At 42.5% G+C, this 15,009-nt stretch overlaps 1 protein-coding gene across 2 annotated transcripts in view; it reads left to right on the top strand.

The window, feature by feature from the left end:
• Positions 1–15,009, top strand: part of hpse2 (heparanase 2) — a 305,905-nt gene that overhangs the window by 239,152 nt on the left and 51,744 nt on the right. For both annotated transcript variants that reach the window (XM_087998727.1, XM_043713037.2), the window contains exon 10: positions 14,505–14,650. In XM_087998727.1, coding sequence (XP_087854853.1) covers positions 14,505–14,650 — 146 coding nt within the window. The remainder of the gene's footprint in view (positions 1–14,504; positions 14,651–15,009) is intronic.

Below are 15,009 nucleotides of genomic sequence, written 5' to 3'. Positions count from 1 at the left end.
CTTTCTCCGATTTGAGGAATACGCCTGCATCCAGAGGAAAATTGTTCTTTAATTTTAATTTTGGGTGAGTTGGCAAGACAATGTTATTTCCTATCCAGTCACAGTGACCTTAATTAGTCACTTAAAGTTGTGTCTCAACTGGTCCTGGTCATACTAAGTCAATCATTAGTCAACTGGCTGAATAAACCACTTGTGGAAGATGCTGGCTCCAGTTAATGTTTTGATGGTCCAAAACAGAAAGTGGTGTTGAAAATGGAGAAGCATCCTTAACTTTCAAAAGTTTGAGGACTCGGCATCTGAAATGGAAACAAAACTGGAAGAGTGAGGAAAAGAAAAAGAGACATAGGGATGGATGCCTTTCAATGATCAAAAATAGTCTGAGAACTTACTGTAGTCCTGATAATTCCATCCAGTTCCTACATTCTGTTCAGCATGTTCTGCATGTCAGGCAGAAATATGCTGAACTGTTGGGAATTTAACAACCACCTTGCGATTTGTCAACTCTTCAACAGGGGTGCAGCATTCTCAAGATAAAGGAGCACCTCCAATCATTGTTATCCCTTCCATTACACAGGACTGTGACTCTCTCCCCAGTCCCGGTCCTCCTGAGCCTGTTGTGCTGAATGAAATTGCCAACATCATCTATCCCTTCGTCGTCATATCAACCTTGATCAGACTTATCTTTCTCTCTGATGGAGTGTCCAAGCTCTCTGCTCCTAAGTGTTTGCAATATTTTATACTGGGAATGAATTTTCCCTTCTGAAAGCCTCAGTGTTATTTTCCAAGTGAGGAACAAAAGCAGATACTGATGCAAAAAACACACGTGCCAATTTCCAAGGTCTCCACCATTCATTCCCTGCAGTTTTTAAAAGGTTTTTTCCATCTTTCTGTCTGGAAATCTTGTCCATATGCATGCAGATCTGACAGCGTAGAGTCATACAGCATGGAAACAGACCCTTCGGTCCAACTCGTCCATCCTGACCAAGTTTCCCAAACTATTCTAGTCCCATTTGCCTGTGCTTGGTCCATATCCCTTTAAATTCTTTCTACTCATGTACCTCTCCAAATGTCTATTAAACGTTGTAACTGTACCTGCATCTCTGCTTCCTCTAGCAGTTCATTTCACATTTGAACCACCCTCTGTGTGGCAAAGTTACCCCTCAGGACTTTTTAAAATCTTTCTCCTCTCTCCTTAAAAATATACACCCTAATTTTGATCTCCCCACCACTTGGGAAAAGATCTTTGCAATAATCACCTTATCTACACCCCTCATGATTTTATGAACTGTGTAATGTCACCCCTCAACCTCGTTCATTCCAGTGAAAAAAGTCCCAGCCAATCCAACCTCTCTTTATAACTAAACTCCTCCATTCTCGGCATCATCCAGTTAAATCTTTTCCACACCCTCTCCAGTTTAATAACCCTTCTATAGCAGGGTGACCAGTACATATACAGTTCTCCAAAATTGGCCTCACCAACATCCTGTACAACCTCAACGTGCCATCCCAACTCCTATAGTTAGTAGTCTGAGCAATGAAGGCAAGCATGCTAAATGCCTTCTTAACCATCCTGTCTACCTGCGATTCAACAATGTCGCTGAAACCCTAGGTCTCTCTGTTTGACAACGCTATGCAGGGCCCTACCATTACCTTTATAAGTCCTGCCATTTCACCAAAATACCTTGCATTTATCCAACTTAAATTCCACCTTTTATTCCTTAGCCCATTGGCCCAATTGATCAAAATCCCCTTGGAATCTTAGATAACCTTCACTGTCGACTATACCACCAATTCTGGTGTCATCTGCCACTTACAATCCATGTTTCCTAATTTCTCATCCAAATTGTTTATATGAATGACAAACAACAATGGATCCTGCATGATCCCTGCAAAACACTGCTGGCCACACTGATCCGAAAAACAACTCTTTACTACCACCCTCTATCTCCTGCCATCAAGCCAACTTTTGTATCCAATTGGCAAGCTCTCCCTGAATCCCATGTGATCTAACTTTATTAATCGGCCTACCATGCGGAACCTTGTCAAAGGCTTTACTAAAGTCCATGGAGAATTGTCTGCCCTAATCTGTCTTTTTGGCTATGTCCTCAAAAAACTCAAGGTTGTAAGACACAACTTCCCTTGCACAAAGCCATGCTGACTATTCCTTATCAGTACCTGCCTCTCCAAATGCATGTAAATCTTACCTCTCAGAATGCCCTCCAACAACTTACCCACAACCGATGTTGGACTCACCGGTCTATAGTTCCCAGGCTCCTTACAACTTTTCTTAAATAAAGGCACAATATTGGCCACAGTCCAATCCTCCAGCCATGGCTGTAGATGATACAAATATCTCTGCTAGAGGCCCCATAATTTCTTCCCTAGCTTCCCACAATGTTCTGGGACACACTTGATCAAGTGCTGGAGATTTATCTACCTGTATGTTTTCAAAGACCTCCAGCACCTCCTCTTCTGTAATGTGGACTGTTTTCAAGACATCAGTAATGATTTCCCTGAGTTTTCTCACCTCCATGTCTTTCTCCACAGTGCAATATTTGTTTAGTATCTCTCCCACCTCCTGTAGTTCCATGCACACTCAAGGAACTCAACACAAATCAGCCCATTTGATTTTCCTGCCCCATCCACCACCCTCACTATTCACTCCCTTCACCACCAATACACTGTGATTGATAGCACTGTGTCCCATCTGTAACATACACTGCAGCAACTGACCAAAGTTCCTTTGATGGCACCTTCCAAACCCATGACCTAGAAGGACAAGGGGAAAATGGAAGAATTTTATGGGTTTAGAGTTTTGGAGAAGGTTTTAGAACAAAGAACAAAGAAATTCCAGCACAGGAATACGCCCCTGAGCACTGTAAGCCTGCGCCAATCCAGATCCTCTATCTAAATCTGCTGCCTATTTTCTAAGGATCTGTATTCCTTTGCTCCCTGCCCATTCATGTATCTGTCTAGATACATCCTAAACGATGCTATCGTTCCCGCCCCTACTATCTCTGCTGGAACACATTCCAGACTCCCACCACCCTCTGCATAAAGAATTTTCCCCATATATCTCCCCTAAACTTTTCCCCTCTCACCTTGAGCTCGTGATCCCTAGTAATTGAGTTCCCCACTCTGAGGAAAAGCTTCTTGCTATCCACCCTGTCTATACCTCTCAAAATCTTGTAGACCTCAATCAGGTCCCCCCTCAACCTCCGTCTTTCTAATGAAAATAACCCAAATCTACTCAACCTCTCTTCATAGTTAGCACCTTCCATAGAGTTTAAATCATGACCTTCTGACCAGGGTCAAGACAGCCATCAAACAAGTCCTGACTCAAGTTTGGTGTACTAAAGGACACAGTAGTGTCCAAACTGTTGCTAGTAGCAGGTCTTATTCTTAATTTCCCCAAGAGAAGCTCAGAACATGAGGCTGGGACACTGAGTGTGTTTTTAACACAGCTCAGTGTCATTGGATTATAGAAGTGAGGGGACGTTCCTTGGGTAAATTGGATTTATTAAGTTCAGTTTTACTGTTAATGAATGAAACAATCGCTGGGCTTCATTGTTTGAGTAAACTGATTGCTCGGATTATCATAGCACGACATGGGTGGCATGGTGGCTCAGTGGCTAGCACTGTTGTCTTACAGTGCCAGGGACCCAGGTTTGATTCCAGCCGTGGGTGGTTGTCTGTGTGGAGTTTGTATATTCTCTCTGTGTCTGAATGAGTTCCCTCCCACAATCCAAAGGTATGCAGGTTAGGGTGAATTGGCCATGACAAATTGCCTATAGTGTTCAAGGATGTGTAGGTTAGGTGCATTAGTCAGGGGTAAAAATAGGGTAGGGGAATTTGTCTGGTTACTCTTTGAAGGATTAGTGTGAACTTGTTGGGCCGAAGGGCCTGTTTCCACATTGTATGGTTCTATGAATCCAGCAGTGGTCTAATGTTTAGAAAGTTAAAAAGTCACCTGTGTCTACATTTGGATCAGCTCCGTCTGATAATAAATTACTAGGAACGTTTACATTAAAAAGGACATTGTATTTTCATTTGATCACAGAGCTATTGCTTGCATCAATAGCCTGCACAAAATTTCCATTTTGGATTTTTATACAGATGACTGCAAGATATGCGCCTATTGCATAGACCATAAATATTCCTTAACTATTGAACAGAAAGAGACGAATAATTGGATGTTTGTCTTCTGTTTTTGCCAAAAATACCTTGGTACAGATTCAATGCTATGAAATCCTAAATTTATTACATCATAATGACCCATTTTCCTTTCTCCTTGAGGTCTTTGTGGTGAGAATGATCCCACAGCAATATGCCTGGGGAATTGCTGGATTTTGACACTGAAGTTCACTGATTTAATTTAACTTCAAGCCTATCCTGATGACTAAGAAAGTAATATGATGACTAATACTTGCCTTTGATTACTCCAGCAGTGAGACCAACTACAGCTTATATAATTCTGACGAATGCTCCCTGACGGAAACTTGACGCTGTCTCATTCTCTCCATTATTGCAGCAGAACTTTATTTTCTGCGTTCTCTGTGATTAAGGGTTACCTGTGATTAGCTGTCCTGAATCTTACAGTAAAGAACAACATTGTAATTATGAGTACGAGGTTCCCCTTTCTTTTAGTTACTTCCTTTTCACCCAACTGACTAGTCTCTCCCTTGCAAATCTTCCCCATTCAGTGGTGAGCAGCTCCTTCATTCAAGTGAATTTGTGTCAGACAGACCACATTCAAACAAGGAAAGAAGTGAGTGTTGATAGAAAGGCTGAAATAGGATAGTGACTCCATGATTGCCCCCAATCCTTGTGCAAAGATATTTCTGCCTCATGAGCGTATAAGCTCATCTGTCTACATGTCTATGATATCTGGTCACAAAGAGGGATTTAATTCCCCACTTTAATTTGAAACATGCCACTTAAAAAGAAACCATGTTGAAACCTTGGCAAAAGTGCCTTCAGCCATTTCTTGATATCATATGCAGTGAATTGAATTAGCTGAAGACTAATATCAGTGATCCTGTGGAGGAGACTGAGATGGCATTACCCAGCAGCCTAGAAGTTCCAAAAAATAGATTGGAGCAGTCCTTCTTGGAAGAGAGAAGGTTGACAGGAGAACTGATAGAGGTACTTAAAATTGTAAGGGGTCTGGACCGTTCAGCGAGGTCAAAGGTTCCATTCATCAAAAGTTGAAGAACAGAGGACTCAAGAGTTGGCAGAAGAAACTAAAACGCGATGCAGTGAGTCGGGAATGGGCGACCTGATAGTGAGGCGATGGAAAGTTCACTTGATGTATTCAGGAGGCCTTTAGATTGTTCTTCAAAAAGGAGCAGTGTGGCAACTTTATTGGGGAAAAGCTGAAGAGTGGTCTGAAGTGAAATACTCAAAGGGAGCGCCAGTGCAGATGTGATGGATTGGATCATCTCCTCTGACTTGCAATAGTCTGTCATTCAGTGAAATAATGATCAATATTCCATGCCAAGTTTAAGACTAATATTTAAAATAATTATAATGATACAGGAAATTCTTTGTTAGTTGATGCTGTGATCCTGAGGAGGTACTTATATCACATTAGTACGGTTATTAGAATGGCTATAATCATTTGTGCTGCTCCAAAACACAGAAATTGCTACTTAAAAACTCTTTAATTGCATGTTTAATGGCAAGGGTTGAAATTGAATTCAATAAAATCCATTCATTTGTATCTGGCATCAGGAGAAATTGTCATGTAGCATTGTTATAAAAATCTAATTTTAATTTACTTACAACATTCAGAGAAATGGCTGTGCTATGTTCACGGAAGAGTATAGCAGGGCAAGCCGGATGCAACACCACACATGCCTAAAAATGTCACTGAGTTGAGGCTGGTAAAGCTACGAGACTTGCCAAACTGCATAAGCAGCAAGTGGTAGACAGAGCTAAGTGATTCCACAACCAACAGAACAGATCTAAGCTCTGCAGTCCTGCCACACCTCCAGTCGTGAATGATGGTGGATAGTTAAACAACTCACTGGAAGATGAGGCTCCCCAAGCTGATCCTTCCTCAATATTGGGCTTGCTCAACACATCAGTGCAAAAGACAAGGTGAAAGTATTGGCAACAAATCTTCAGTCAGAAGTGCTAACTGGATGATCCATTTTAGTCTCCTCCAGACGTCCCCAGCATCACACAGGCCAGTCTTCAGCTAATTCTATTCACTCCACATATCAAGAAATGGCTTGCGACACTGGATACTGCAAATGCTATGGACCCTGACAACATTTCAGCTGAAAATGTGTACTCCAGACCTAGCCGCTCCCCCAGCCAAGCTGCTCCAGTATAGCTACAAAATAGGCATCCATCCGACAATGTGGAAATTGACGAGGTATGTCCTGTATATAAAAAGCAAGATAATCTGTTCAACCAGTTACCGCCCTGTCAGTCTACCATTGGGAATGTGATGGAAGGTGTCATTGACAGTGCTATCAAGCTAAAGTGATGCCCAGTTTAGGTTCCTCCAGGGCCACTCAGCTCCTGACCTCATTACAGCCTTGGTTCAAACATGGACAAAAGAGCTGAATTCCAGAGGGGAGGGGAGATTAATAGCCCTTGGTATCAAAGCTGCATTCAGGTGGGGCTCTTTCCTGATGAAGGGCTTTTGCCTGAAACATCGATTTTCCTGTTCCTCAGATGCTGCCTCACCTGCTGTGCTTTTCCAACACCACTCTAACCTTGAATCAAAGCTGCATTCAGCCAAGTGTGGCATCAAGGAGACCCGGCAAAACTGGAATCAATGGGTATTAAGGGGAAACTCTCTGGTGGTTGAAGTCATACCTGATGCATAGGAAGCTAGTCATGGTAGTTGGAGCTCAGTCATCTCAGCTCCAGGACATTTCTGCAGGAGTTCCTCAAGGTAGTGTCCTAGGTCTAACCACCTTCAGCTGCTTCATCAATGACCTTCCCTCCATCATAAGGTCAAAACTAGGGACGTTTGCCACTGATTGCATAATAGTCAGCACCATTCCATTTGAAGAAGGTCACTGGAACTGAAACATTAACTTTGATTTCTCCACAGATGCTGCCAGATCTTCTGAGTTTTTCTAGCAGTTTCTGTTTTTGTTTCCAACAAGAGAGAATCTGACCATTGTCCCTTCTCATTCAATGGTATCACCATCACTGAATCCCCCACTGTCAACATCCTGGGGGTTTGCCATTGACTAGAAACTGAACTGGACTAGCCATGTAAATACAGTGGCCACAACAGCAAGTCAAAGGCTAGGAATCCTACAGCAAGTAACTCACCTCTTGACTCCTCAAGGCCTGTCCAGCATCTACGAGATACATGTCTGATGCGGTACCCCCAATTGCCTGGATGGGTGCAGCTCCAACAACACTCAAAAGGCTTGACACAATCCAGGGCAAAGCAGCCCACTTGGTTGGCACAAAATCCACTCCCTCCACCACATTTTGTTTCTCTCTCCACAAATGCTGCCGAACCTACTGAGTTTCTCCAGCATTCTCTGTTTTTATTTTGGATTACCAACATTCACAGGACTTTGCTTTTATTTAAGTGTTTATTTGTGGCTGATTTTTACACCTATCCAGTTGAACTAGGAGGGTTGATTAAACATAATCATTAAAAACTGCTTGTATCTTCAGCAGTGAGATAAGGATGTACGTACGCGCAACATACTTGTGGATTGTTAGAGTTTCAGAATGACAAATAATTGGTGACTGACCAACTGAATTGATCGTTTTTATCTTTTCCACGCTGACATGTCTCCTTTGAAGGGGCACACTATACTGTGTAAGGATGCTGTCACTTTAGAAGGTTATTTTGAGCTGGTTTGTTTTGAAGAGAGGTTGTAAGGCAAATGTAGCAAGCTGTCTCTTAGAAAGTAAACAATTTGTGAGGCCTTGGGGACTTTTTTACAGTTGGATCAATGGAAGCAGCCAGGGTGTGGCCAGCTCTCAGACCAGGCTTACCAGACCTTTTAGTTTTTATGTTTAGTTTTAAGCAGAAGCTTTTGGAGTCTCAAAAGAGTTGGAAGCTTCAGTAAATGTCTCCTAGCTGCTACTTCCTCTGAATTTGTCCTTGATTTATTTTTTACTCCTGGATTGGCGAATTCCATGTGAGAATTTGCGTCTGAATTTGCCTTTTTGCCAAGGGGTGCTTTTGTGGATGTTGCTATATTGGAACAGTCAATTAGTAATGGGTACTGTATCTATTATTCAGTTATGTTTTCCAATTGTTAAGTTATTCTAAATTCCTCTTTCTTTAGTTTGTATTTTAACAATTGTTTAAATAAATTGTGTTTTGTTTAATGTCGAGTAGTTTGACCAGTTGCATTGCATCTGGAACACAGCACTTCACATCTCCCTTTAAAATAAGAAAATGTTAGGGTCTAGACTACCTTCTTAAAATATTTTGAGAGGTCTGCTCTGGTCCATAACAACTGGGATGGTGATATCCTGTGTTATTTGAATTAAGTATGCTATCAGATTTGGGTTAAATAACAATAGCTTTAAATTAACCCATCGCCTCTCATGAGTGAAAGGTGCCATGATATTCCCTTTGCCCCAGAATTTCATTTCAGATTCTTTTCCAAAGTGCCAGCATCCTTCCTTCTTTCTAATGTTTGCTACGTTCTTACATGAACTCAGATTTTTGTTTGATCTGACACACTAAAACCTAACTGAACATAATGCTTAGTACTGTAGCGTTGACCAGAGAAAAAAGTCTTTTGACTACAATAGATTCTTTAATGAACACAGATATGTTCCCCATTCTTTAGATAGTGGAAGAATACCCATCCATCACCTCCTACAATGTAGCTAAGGAATAATAATTAATGACAGGGATAAGTTAAACAGTGGCATTAAGTCAAATCAGTCAGTTCCATTTGGTTACAGATTTTTAACTCAAGTCCATAAAATATGTTAACTCTGCTAGTGATATAAACCGGGGTCAAATCCATTACATAAAAGTTGCATGTGAGATTCTCCTAACCATTGAGTTCTTAATGATTGATCTCTACCTTGAGAAACCCTGCAGATCTGAGCAAGTGGTTAATTTATCACTTACAATGAATTTTTCTGATACTGAGCAGTCCTTCAGACATCAGTATTCTTCAGCTCAGAGAGATTTACCTAACCCATCATCCAGATTTACTCAATGATAATATACACCCGGTTAGTATACATTCTGCTAGTGAGTTTAGTCCTAACCATGTCATGTGAAACAGTATTTATTGGGGAAAATACACAGAGCGACCTCATCAATGGGATTGGCAGTAGGGAAGAAGTCAGGCAGGAGTTTCTATCAAGATGCTCTCCATTAGTTAACTGTGTTGTGATGAGATCACTCTGTGCTCACACTGACGGAATCTGGATTCAACATCAACTGATGGGTCGAAGGGCCTGTTCCCATGTTCCCATGAATACTGAAAATGCACAAGCACTCAAGCAACTTAAATTGACTGATCTCATGTCATAAAGTAGAGATGCTCACCATTTGAACTCCAAACTCATTGAGACCACTTTGAAAATGTTCCTTCTTTCCAGCTCTTCATTGCTCCTGTCCCCTCCACTCCAGTTTCTCTCCACTCCCCAGTCTATTCTCAAGGAACACCGGCCACTATATAAAAACCAACCAGCCAACAGGTTTAGTACTGAGTGGCCTTTATGTGACTAAACATCAGCTCCTGCAGAGTAGGCTGGGTAGGATGTACCCTATAACTGCGTGGAAAACAGTGCATGGGAAAAGAGGAGAAGCTTTGAACTTGACAGAGGAGCTGCTGCTAGTTTGTTAATGATAAAGATGCAAGTACTTCAATAAAAATAGGGCTCTGACACTTTACTTCATTTGTTTTATTAATGACAGTTGAAGGAGATTCTCCAATCCCATAAATCATTTACTCAGTTGGTCTAAAGATGGGCACAGGGGAGCGATTGGGTTGTAACTATTGTCTGTCGAGGTTGTCACTGCAGGAATAAATACTAGAAAGAGGATCATCTCCCAGTGTGCACAGTCAACCATCAGACCATCCTTTCCCACTCTGAAGTCAAATGCTCCTGTCACAATGTGGTTTAGAATCATTTACAGCAAACGTTCACAGTTTTGTCACATGTCATATTATTTTCCTTTCATTATTTGTCATGGGATGTGAGCCTTGTTGGCTGCGATACCATTCCTCAAGAAGGTGGTGCTGATCTGGTTCCTGAACTGTGGTCCAAATTTTCCATTGGTTATTGGTGTTTCGCCTGTTGTCGTGGTTTGTATTTTGATGGAGCCCAATTCCATGGGAATGCATCAAACTCAGGTGGTCAGCTGGACACGAGTGAATCCAATGGGTCACAGTGGTACAATGTGTCAGGACGTTCTATCCCATTAGCATTCTTGGTCACCAGCTGTCCCAGAGAGATAGGAAGAAGGCTTGTTTGTCTGACCCACATTACCTTATTCTCTATCTGAGCTCAAAAGTAACAAATCAGTGTGAGTTGAGGTCAGGCGAGCTGGCTTGGGGATGGGATAACACAGAGCGATACATCATAGGAATAGGCCCGTCGGCCCACCAAGCCTACACTGGACCATGATGCCTTTTTAAACTAAAATCCTTTTGCTTCTACACAGTCTGTATCCCTCCATTCCTACCTATATATATATCTTTCAAGATGCCTCTTAACAGTTGCTACTGCATCCACCTCCACCACCCCCTCTGGCCGCACATTCCAAGCACTTACCAGCCTCTGTGTAAAAAAACCTGCCTCTCACATCTCCTTTAAGCTTACCCCCTTTTACCTTAAACCTATTTCCCCTAGTAATTGAAATTTCTACCCTCAAAGTTGACACCCAAGTGGATAGGGTTGTTAAGAAAGCATATGGTGTTTTGGTTTTCATTAACAGGGGGATCGAGTTTAAGAGCCGCGAGGTTTTGCTGCAGCTCTACAAGTCCCTGGTGAGACCACACTTGGAATATTGTGTCCAGTTCTGGTCGCCCTACTATAGGAAAGATACAGAGGCTTTGGAGAGGGTGCAAAGAAGGTTTACCAGGATGCTACCTGGACTGGAAGGCTTGCCTTATGAAGAAAAGTTGAATAAGCTTGGACTTTTCTCTCTGGAGAGAAGGAGGAAGAGAGAAGACCTGATCGAGGTATACAAAATAATGAGAGGAATAGGTAGAGTCAATAGCCAGAGACTTTTCCCCAGGGAAGGATTGACTGATATGAGGAGTCTTAGTTTGAAGAAATTAGGAGGAAGATATAAAGGAGATGTCAGAGGTAGGTTCTTTACGCAGAGAGTTGTGAACGCATGGAGTGCGTTGCCAGCTGTGGTGGTGGAAGCAGAGTCATTGGGGACATTTATGCGACTGCTGGACATGCGTAGGGGTGCGTAGGTTAAGTTATTATATTTTACATTAGGATTAAACCTCAGCACAACATCGTGGGCCAAAGGGCCTGTTCTGTGCTGTACTTTTCAATGTTCTATCTTCTACCCTGGGAAAAAGACTCTAACTATCCATTCTATCCACACGTCTCATCATTTTGTAAACTTCTAACAGATCACCCCTCATCCTTTGACGTTCAAGTGAAAACAAACCAAGTTTATTCAATTTCTCCCCAGAACTAATATCCTCCAAAATGGGCAACATCCTTGTAAACCATTTTTGTACCCTCTCCAAAGCCTCCACGTCCTCCTGGCTGTGTGGCAACCACAATATTCTAAATGTGGCCTAACGAAAGTTCTATACAGCTGCAACATGACTTGCCAATTTTATACCCTGTGCTCTGACTCATGAAGGCAAGCATGCCATATGCGTTCTTGACCAATTTATCCATTTGTGTTGCCACTTTCAGGGAACTGTGGAACTGTCAATCACCCAAAAAGCATCATGTCGCATTTGTCTGGATTAAACTCCATCTGCCATTTCTCTGCTTAAGTCTCCAGTTTATTTATATCCTCTGGGAATCCTCCTCACTATCACAGCCTCCCCCAGTCTTTATGTCGTCCACATTGTGTCATTGGTGCCAAGTCCATACTTTTCTGAATGTGAGTAAATTCTGTCTCTAAGAATCTTCTCCAATAATTTACCTACCGCTGACACAAGGCTTACTGGCTTGTAATTTCCTTAATTATCCTTATTGCCCTTCTTAAACGAAGAAACAACATTGGCCATTTTCCAATCCTCTGGGACCTCTCCTGTGACAAAAGAGGATACAAAAATTTCATACAAGGCCCCAGCAATTTCCTCACCTGCTTCCCTCAGCATCCTGGGATAAATTCCATCAGATCCTGGAGACTTGTCGACCTTAATACTTTTCAAAATGCCCAACACCACTGTTTACATATTGACATGCCCCAGAATATCATCATTTACCTATCGAGACTCACCATCCACCATGTCCTTTTCTTTTGTTAGTATCAATGCAAAGTATTTGTCCAGGACCTTACCCACTTTCTCTGGCTCCATATCTAAAGTCTCTCCTTTGTCTGTAAATGGATCGACTGTTTCCCGAGCTACCATCCTACTCCTTAAATACATATAAAACACCTTGGGACTTTCCTTAAGTTTGTTTGCCAAAGATATTTCATGACCCCTGTTAGCCCTCCTAATTCCTTGTTTAAATTCTTTCCTGCTTTTCTTTTTGACCAAGTTCTCAATTTTTCTTGTTATCCAAAAAATCTTGCCATCCTTATCCTTCCTTTTCACAGGAACATGCTGGTCCTGAACTCTAATCAACTGGTCTTTGTAAGTCTCCTATGTGCCAGATGGGGATTTTACCCTCAAACATTACCCTGCCCCCAATCCATGTTTCTGGGAGTTAGCTTTCCCCAATTTAATACTTTTACCCTCGGACTACTCTTATCCTTATTCATAAGTAACTTCAAGCTCACAGAATTATGGTCACTCTTCCTAAACTTCTCCCCCAGTAAAACTTCGATCACCTGGCCAGGCTCATTCCCCCATATCAGGTATAGCATTGGCTCCTTCCCAAATTGGACTATTTGCATTTTGTTTCAATAAACAATATGGACACACCTAACAAATTTCCCCCATCCAAATCCCAGGCACGAAGTGAGTCCCCATAGGAGAAGTTAAAATCACCCACCATAAGTACCCTACTGTTTTTACATTTTTCCACAATCATCCCTGTACCTCTATTACCCGCTGGCTATTGGGATGCTTGTAGTGCAATCCCATTGCATCCTTCTATTCCGGAGCTCAACACATACAGTCTTGATGGATGGGCCCTCCAAGATCGCCACCCTCAGTACAACTGGGATAGTCTCCCTTATCACTAACGCAACTCCCTGAGCTCTTTTACATCCCTCTCTATCTTGCCTAAAACATCTAAATCCCAGAATATTAAGCTGCTGGTCTTGTCCCTTTGTCAACCTCTGTAGTCTCTGCAATAGTTACAACATCATAATTATATGTATTAATCCAAGCTGTAAGTTCATCTGCCTAACCTGTGATACTCTTCACATTAAAACAAACACACCTCAGCCCACCAATCCTGCTGTGTTTAGAGATGTCTCCCTGTCTGTCCTTCTCAGCTTTACTGGCCTAGTCTCTGACTCCTCCTCGTCATTTTACCTGTTGACCTATTGTTCTGCCTCCTGCCCAACCCCCACCCACTACATTCATTTAAACCCTCCCAAGTGGCACTAACAAACCTCCCTGCCAGGATGTTGGTGCCCCTCCACTTGTCTTTGTGCACAGCTTCCACCTGCCCCAGAACACATCCCAGTGATCCACAAAACCTAAAGCCCTCCCTCCTACACCAGCTGTTTAACTGTAATATCTTCCTATTTCTAGCCTCACTGGCATGTGGCACAGGAAGTAATTTCCAAGATTACAACCCTCGAGCTCCTGATTTTCAACTTCCTCCCTAACTCCCTGAACTCCCTTTGCAGGTCCTCGTCTCTCTTTCTGCAAAGTCATTAATACCAGTATGGACCACAACCTCTGACTGCCCACCCTTCCTCTTCACAGTATCTGGTGCCCACTCAGACGCATCCTCGATCTTGGCATCAAGGAGGCAGATGCCATCCTGGAATCTCACTTGTGGACACAGTAACGCCTGTCTGTGCCCCTGACCATAGTGCCCGCTTACCACTCCTGCCCACCGACACCTCGACCCTCCCTGCTGGTGCCACTGAAGTGGCTGCTGCTTTCACCAGAGATGCCACCAAAACTGGGGGGAAAATGTAAAAAGTGTAGATTGCTGCCCCTTGGCATTCGGTTGTGCAACTTTCCAGAAAATCTGGAGATGCCTGCAAACACCTGTCTCAGAAGGAAAAGAGTGAGGATAGGGCAAATTCTGAAATAAGAATATAATCAAAGTCATGGAGGTGTAAGGCTGTAATGTTTGCAAATACATACACTGTGTGTTGATACTTGCGTTGCTATCAGACAGTAATGTGCCTTCATCCCCTTTGCCAATTGTCATTTGACTCTACTTTTAATTATCTGCAAATATCATTTTTCTCGACTCTATTGCAGGACTATTGGCTTTCGCTGCTTTACAAGCGGCTGGTGGGAACCAAAGTCCTCACTGTTCAAGTGGCAGGGCTGCAGAGGAAACCCAGGCCCGGGCGAGTGATACGGGACAAACTGAGAATCTACGCCCATTGCACCCACATCCGCAAGTAAGTCTCATTTCCAGTGTCTTTGCTCTTCATTAGCACAAGAGAAAACACACATCCAAACCCTTCGAATGCCAAGTTTGGATAATATCAAAGGATTAGAGGACACGCCAAAGACTAGGACAAAAAGCGGCTGGATTATTCTGAAAGCAAAGTAAATGGACGCCATTGTTGACATCTAAAAATCTCTGTTTGCATCACCACTGTCCCCCTGCTCCCCTCGCAGTTGAACACTGCCATCAAAGAGCATCATAGTTTTTTTTTGTCTTGTCAAAGGGACAGAAGTCACTATTGTTCCAGTTTTGCTGAAGGTAATTTTCTGACAGATAAGTGTTCCAGAACTTTCATCAGTGCCAATGACA

This window comes from Chiloscyllium plagiosum, unplaced genomic scaffold (genome assembly GCF_037043375.1).
Source record: "Chiloscyllium plagiosum isolate Xiang-an unplaced genomic scaffold, Cpla_swu_hap1 HiC_scaffold_22, whole genome shotgun sequence".
Taxonomy (NCBI): domain Eukaryota; kingdom Metazoa; phylum Chordata; class Chondrichthyes; order Orectolobiformes; family Hemiscylliidae; genus Chiloscyllium; species Chiloscyllium plagiosum.
The sequence above is the reverse complement of the archived record's forward strand: the minus strand, read 5'-3'. Positions and strand labels throughout refer to the sequence as shown.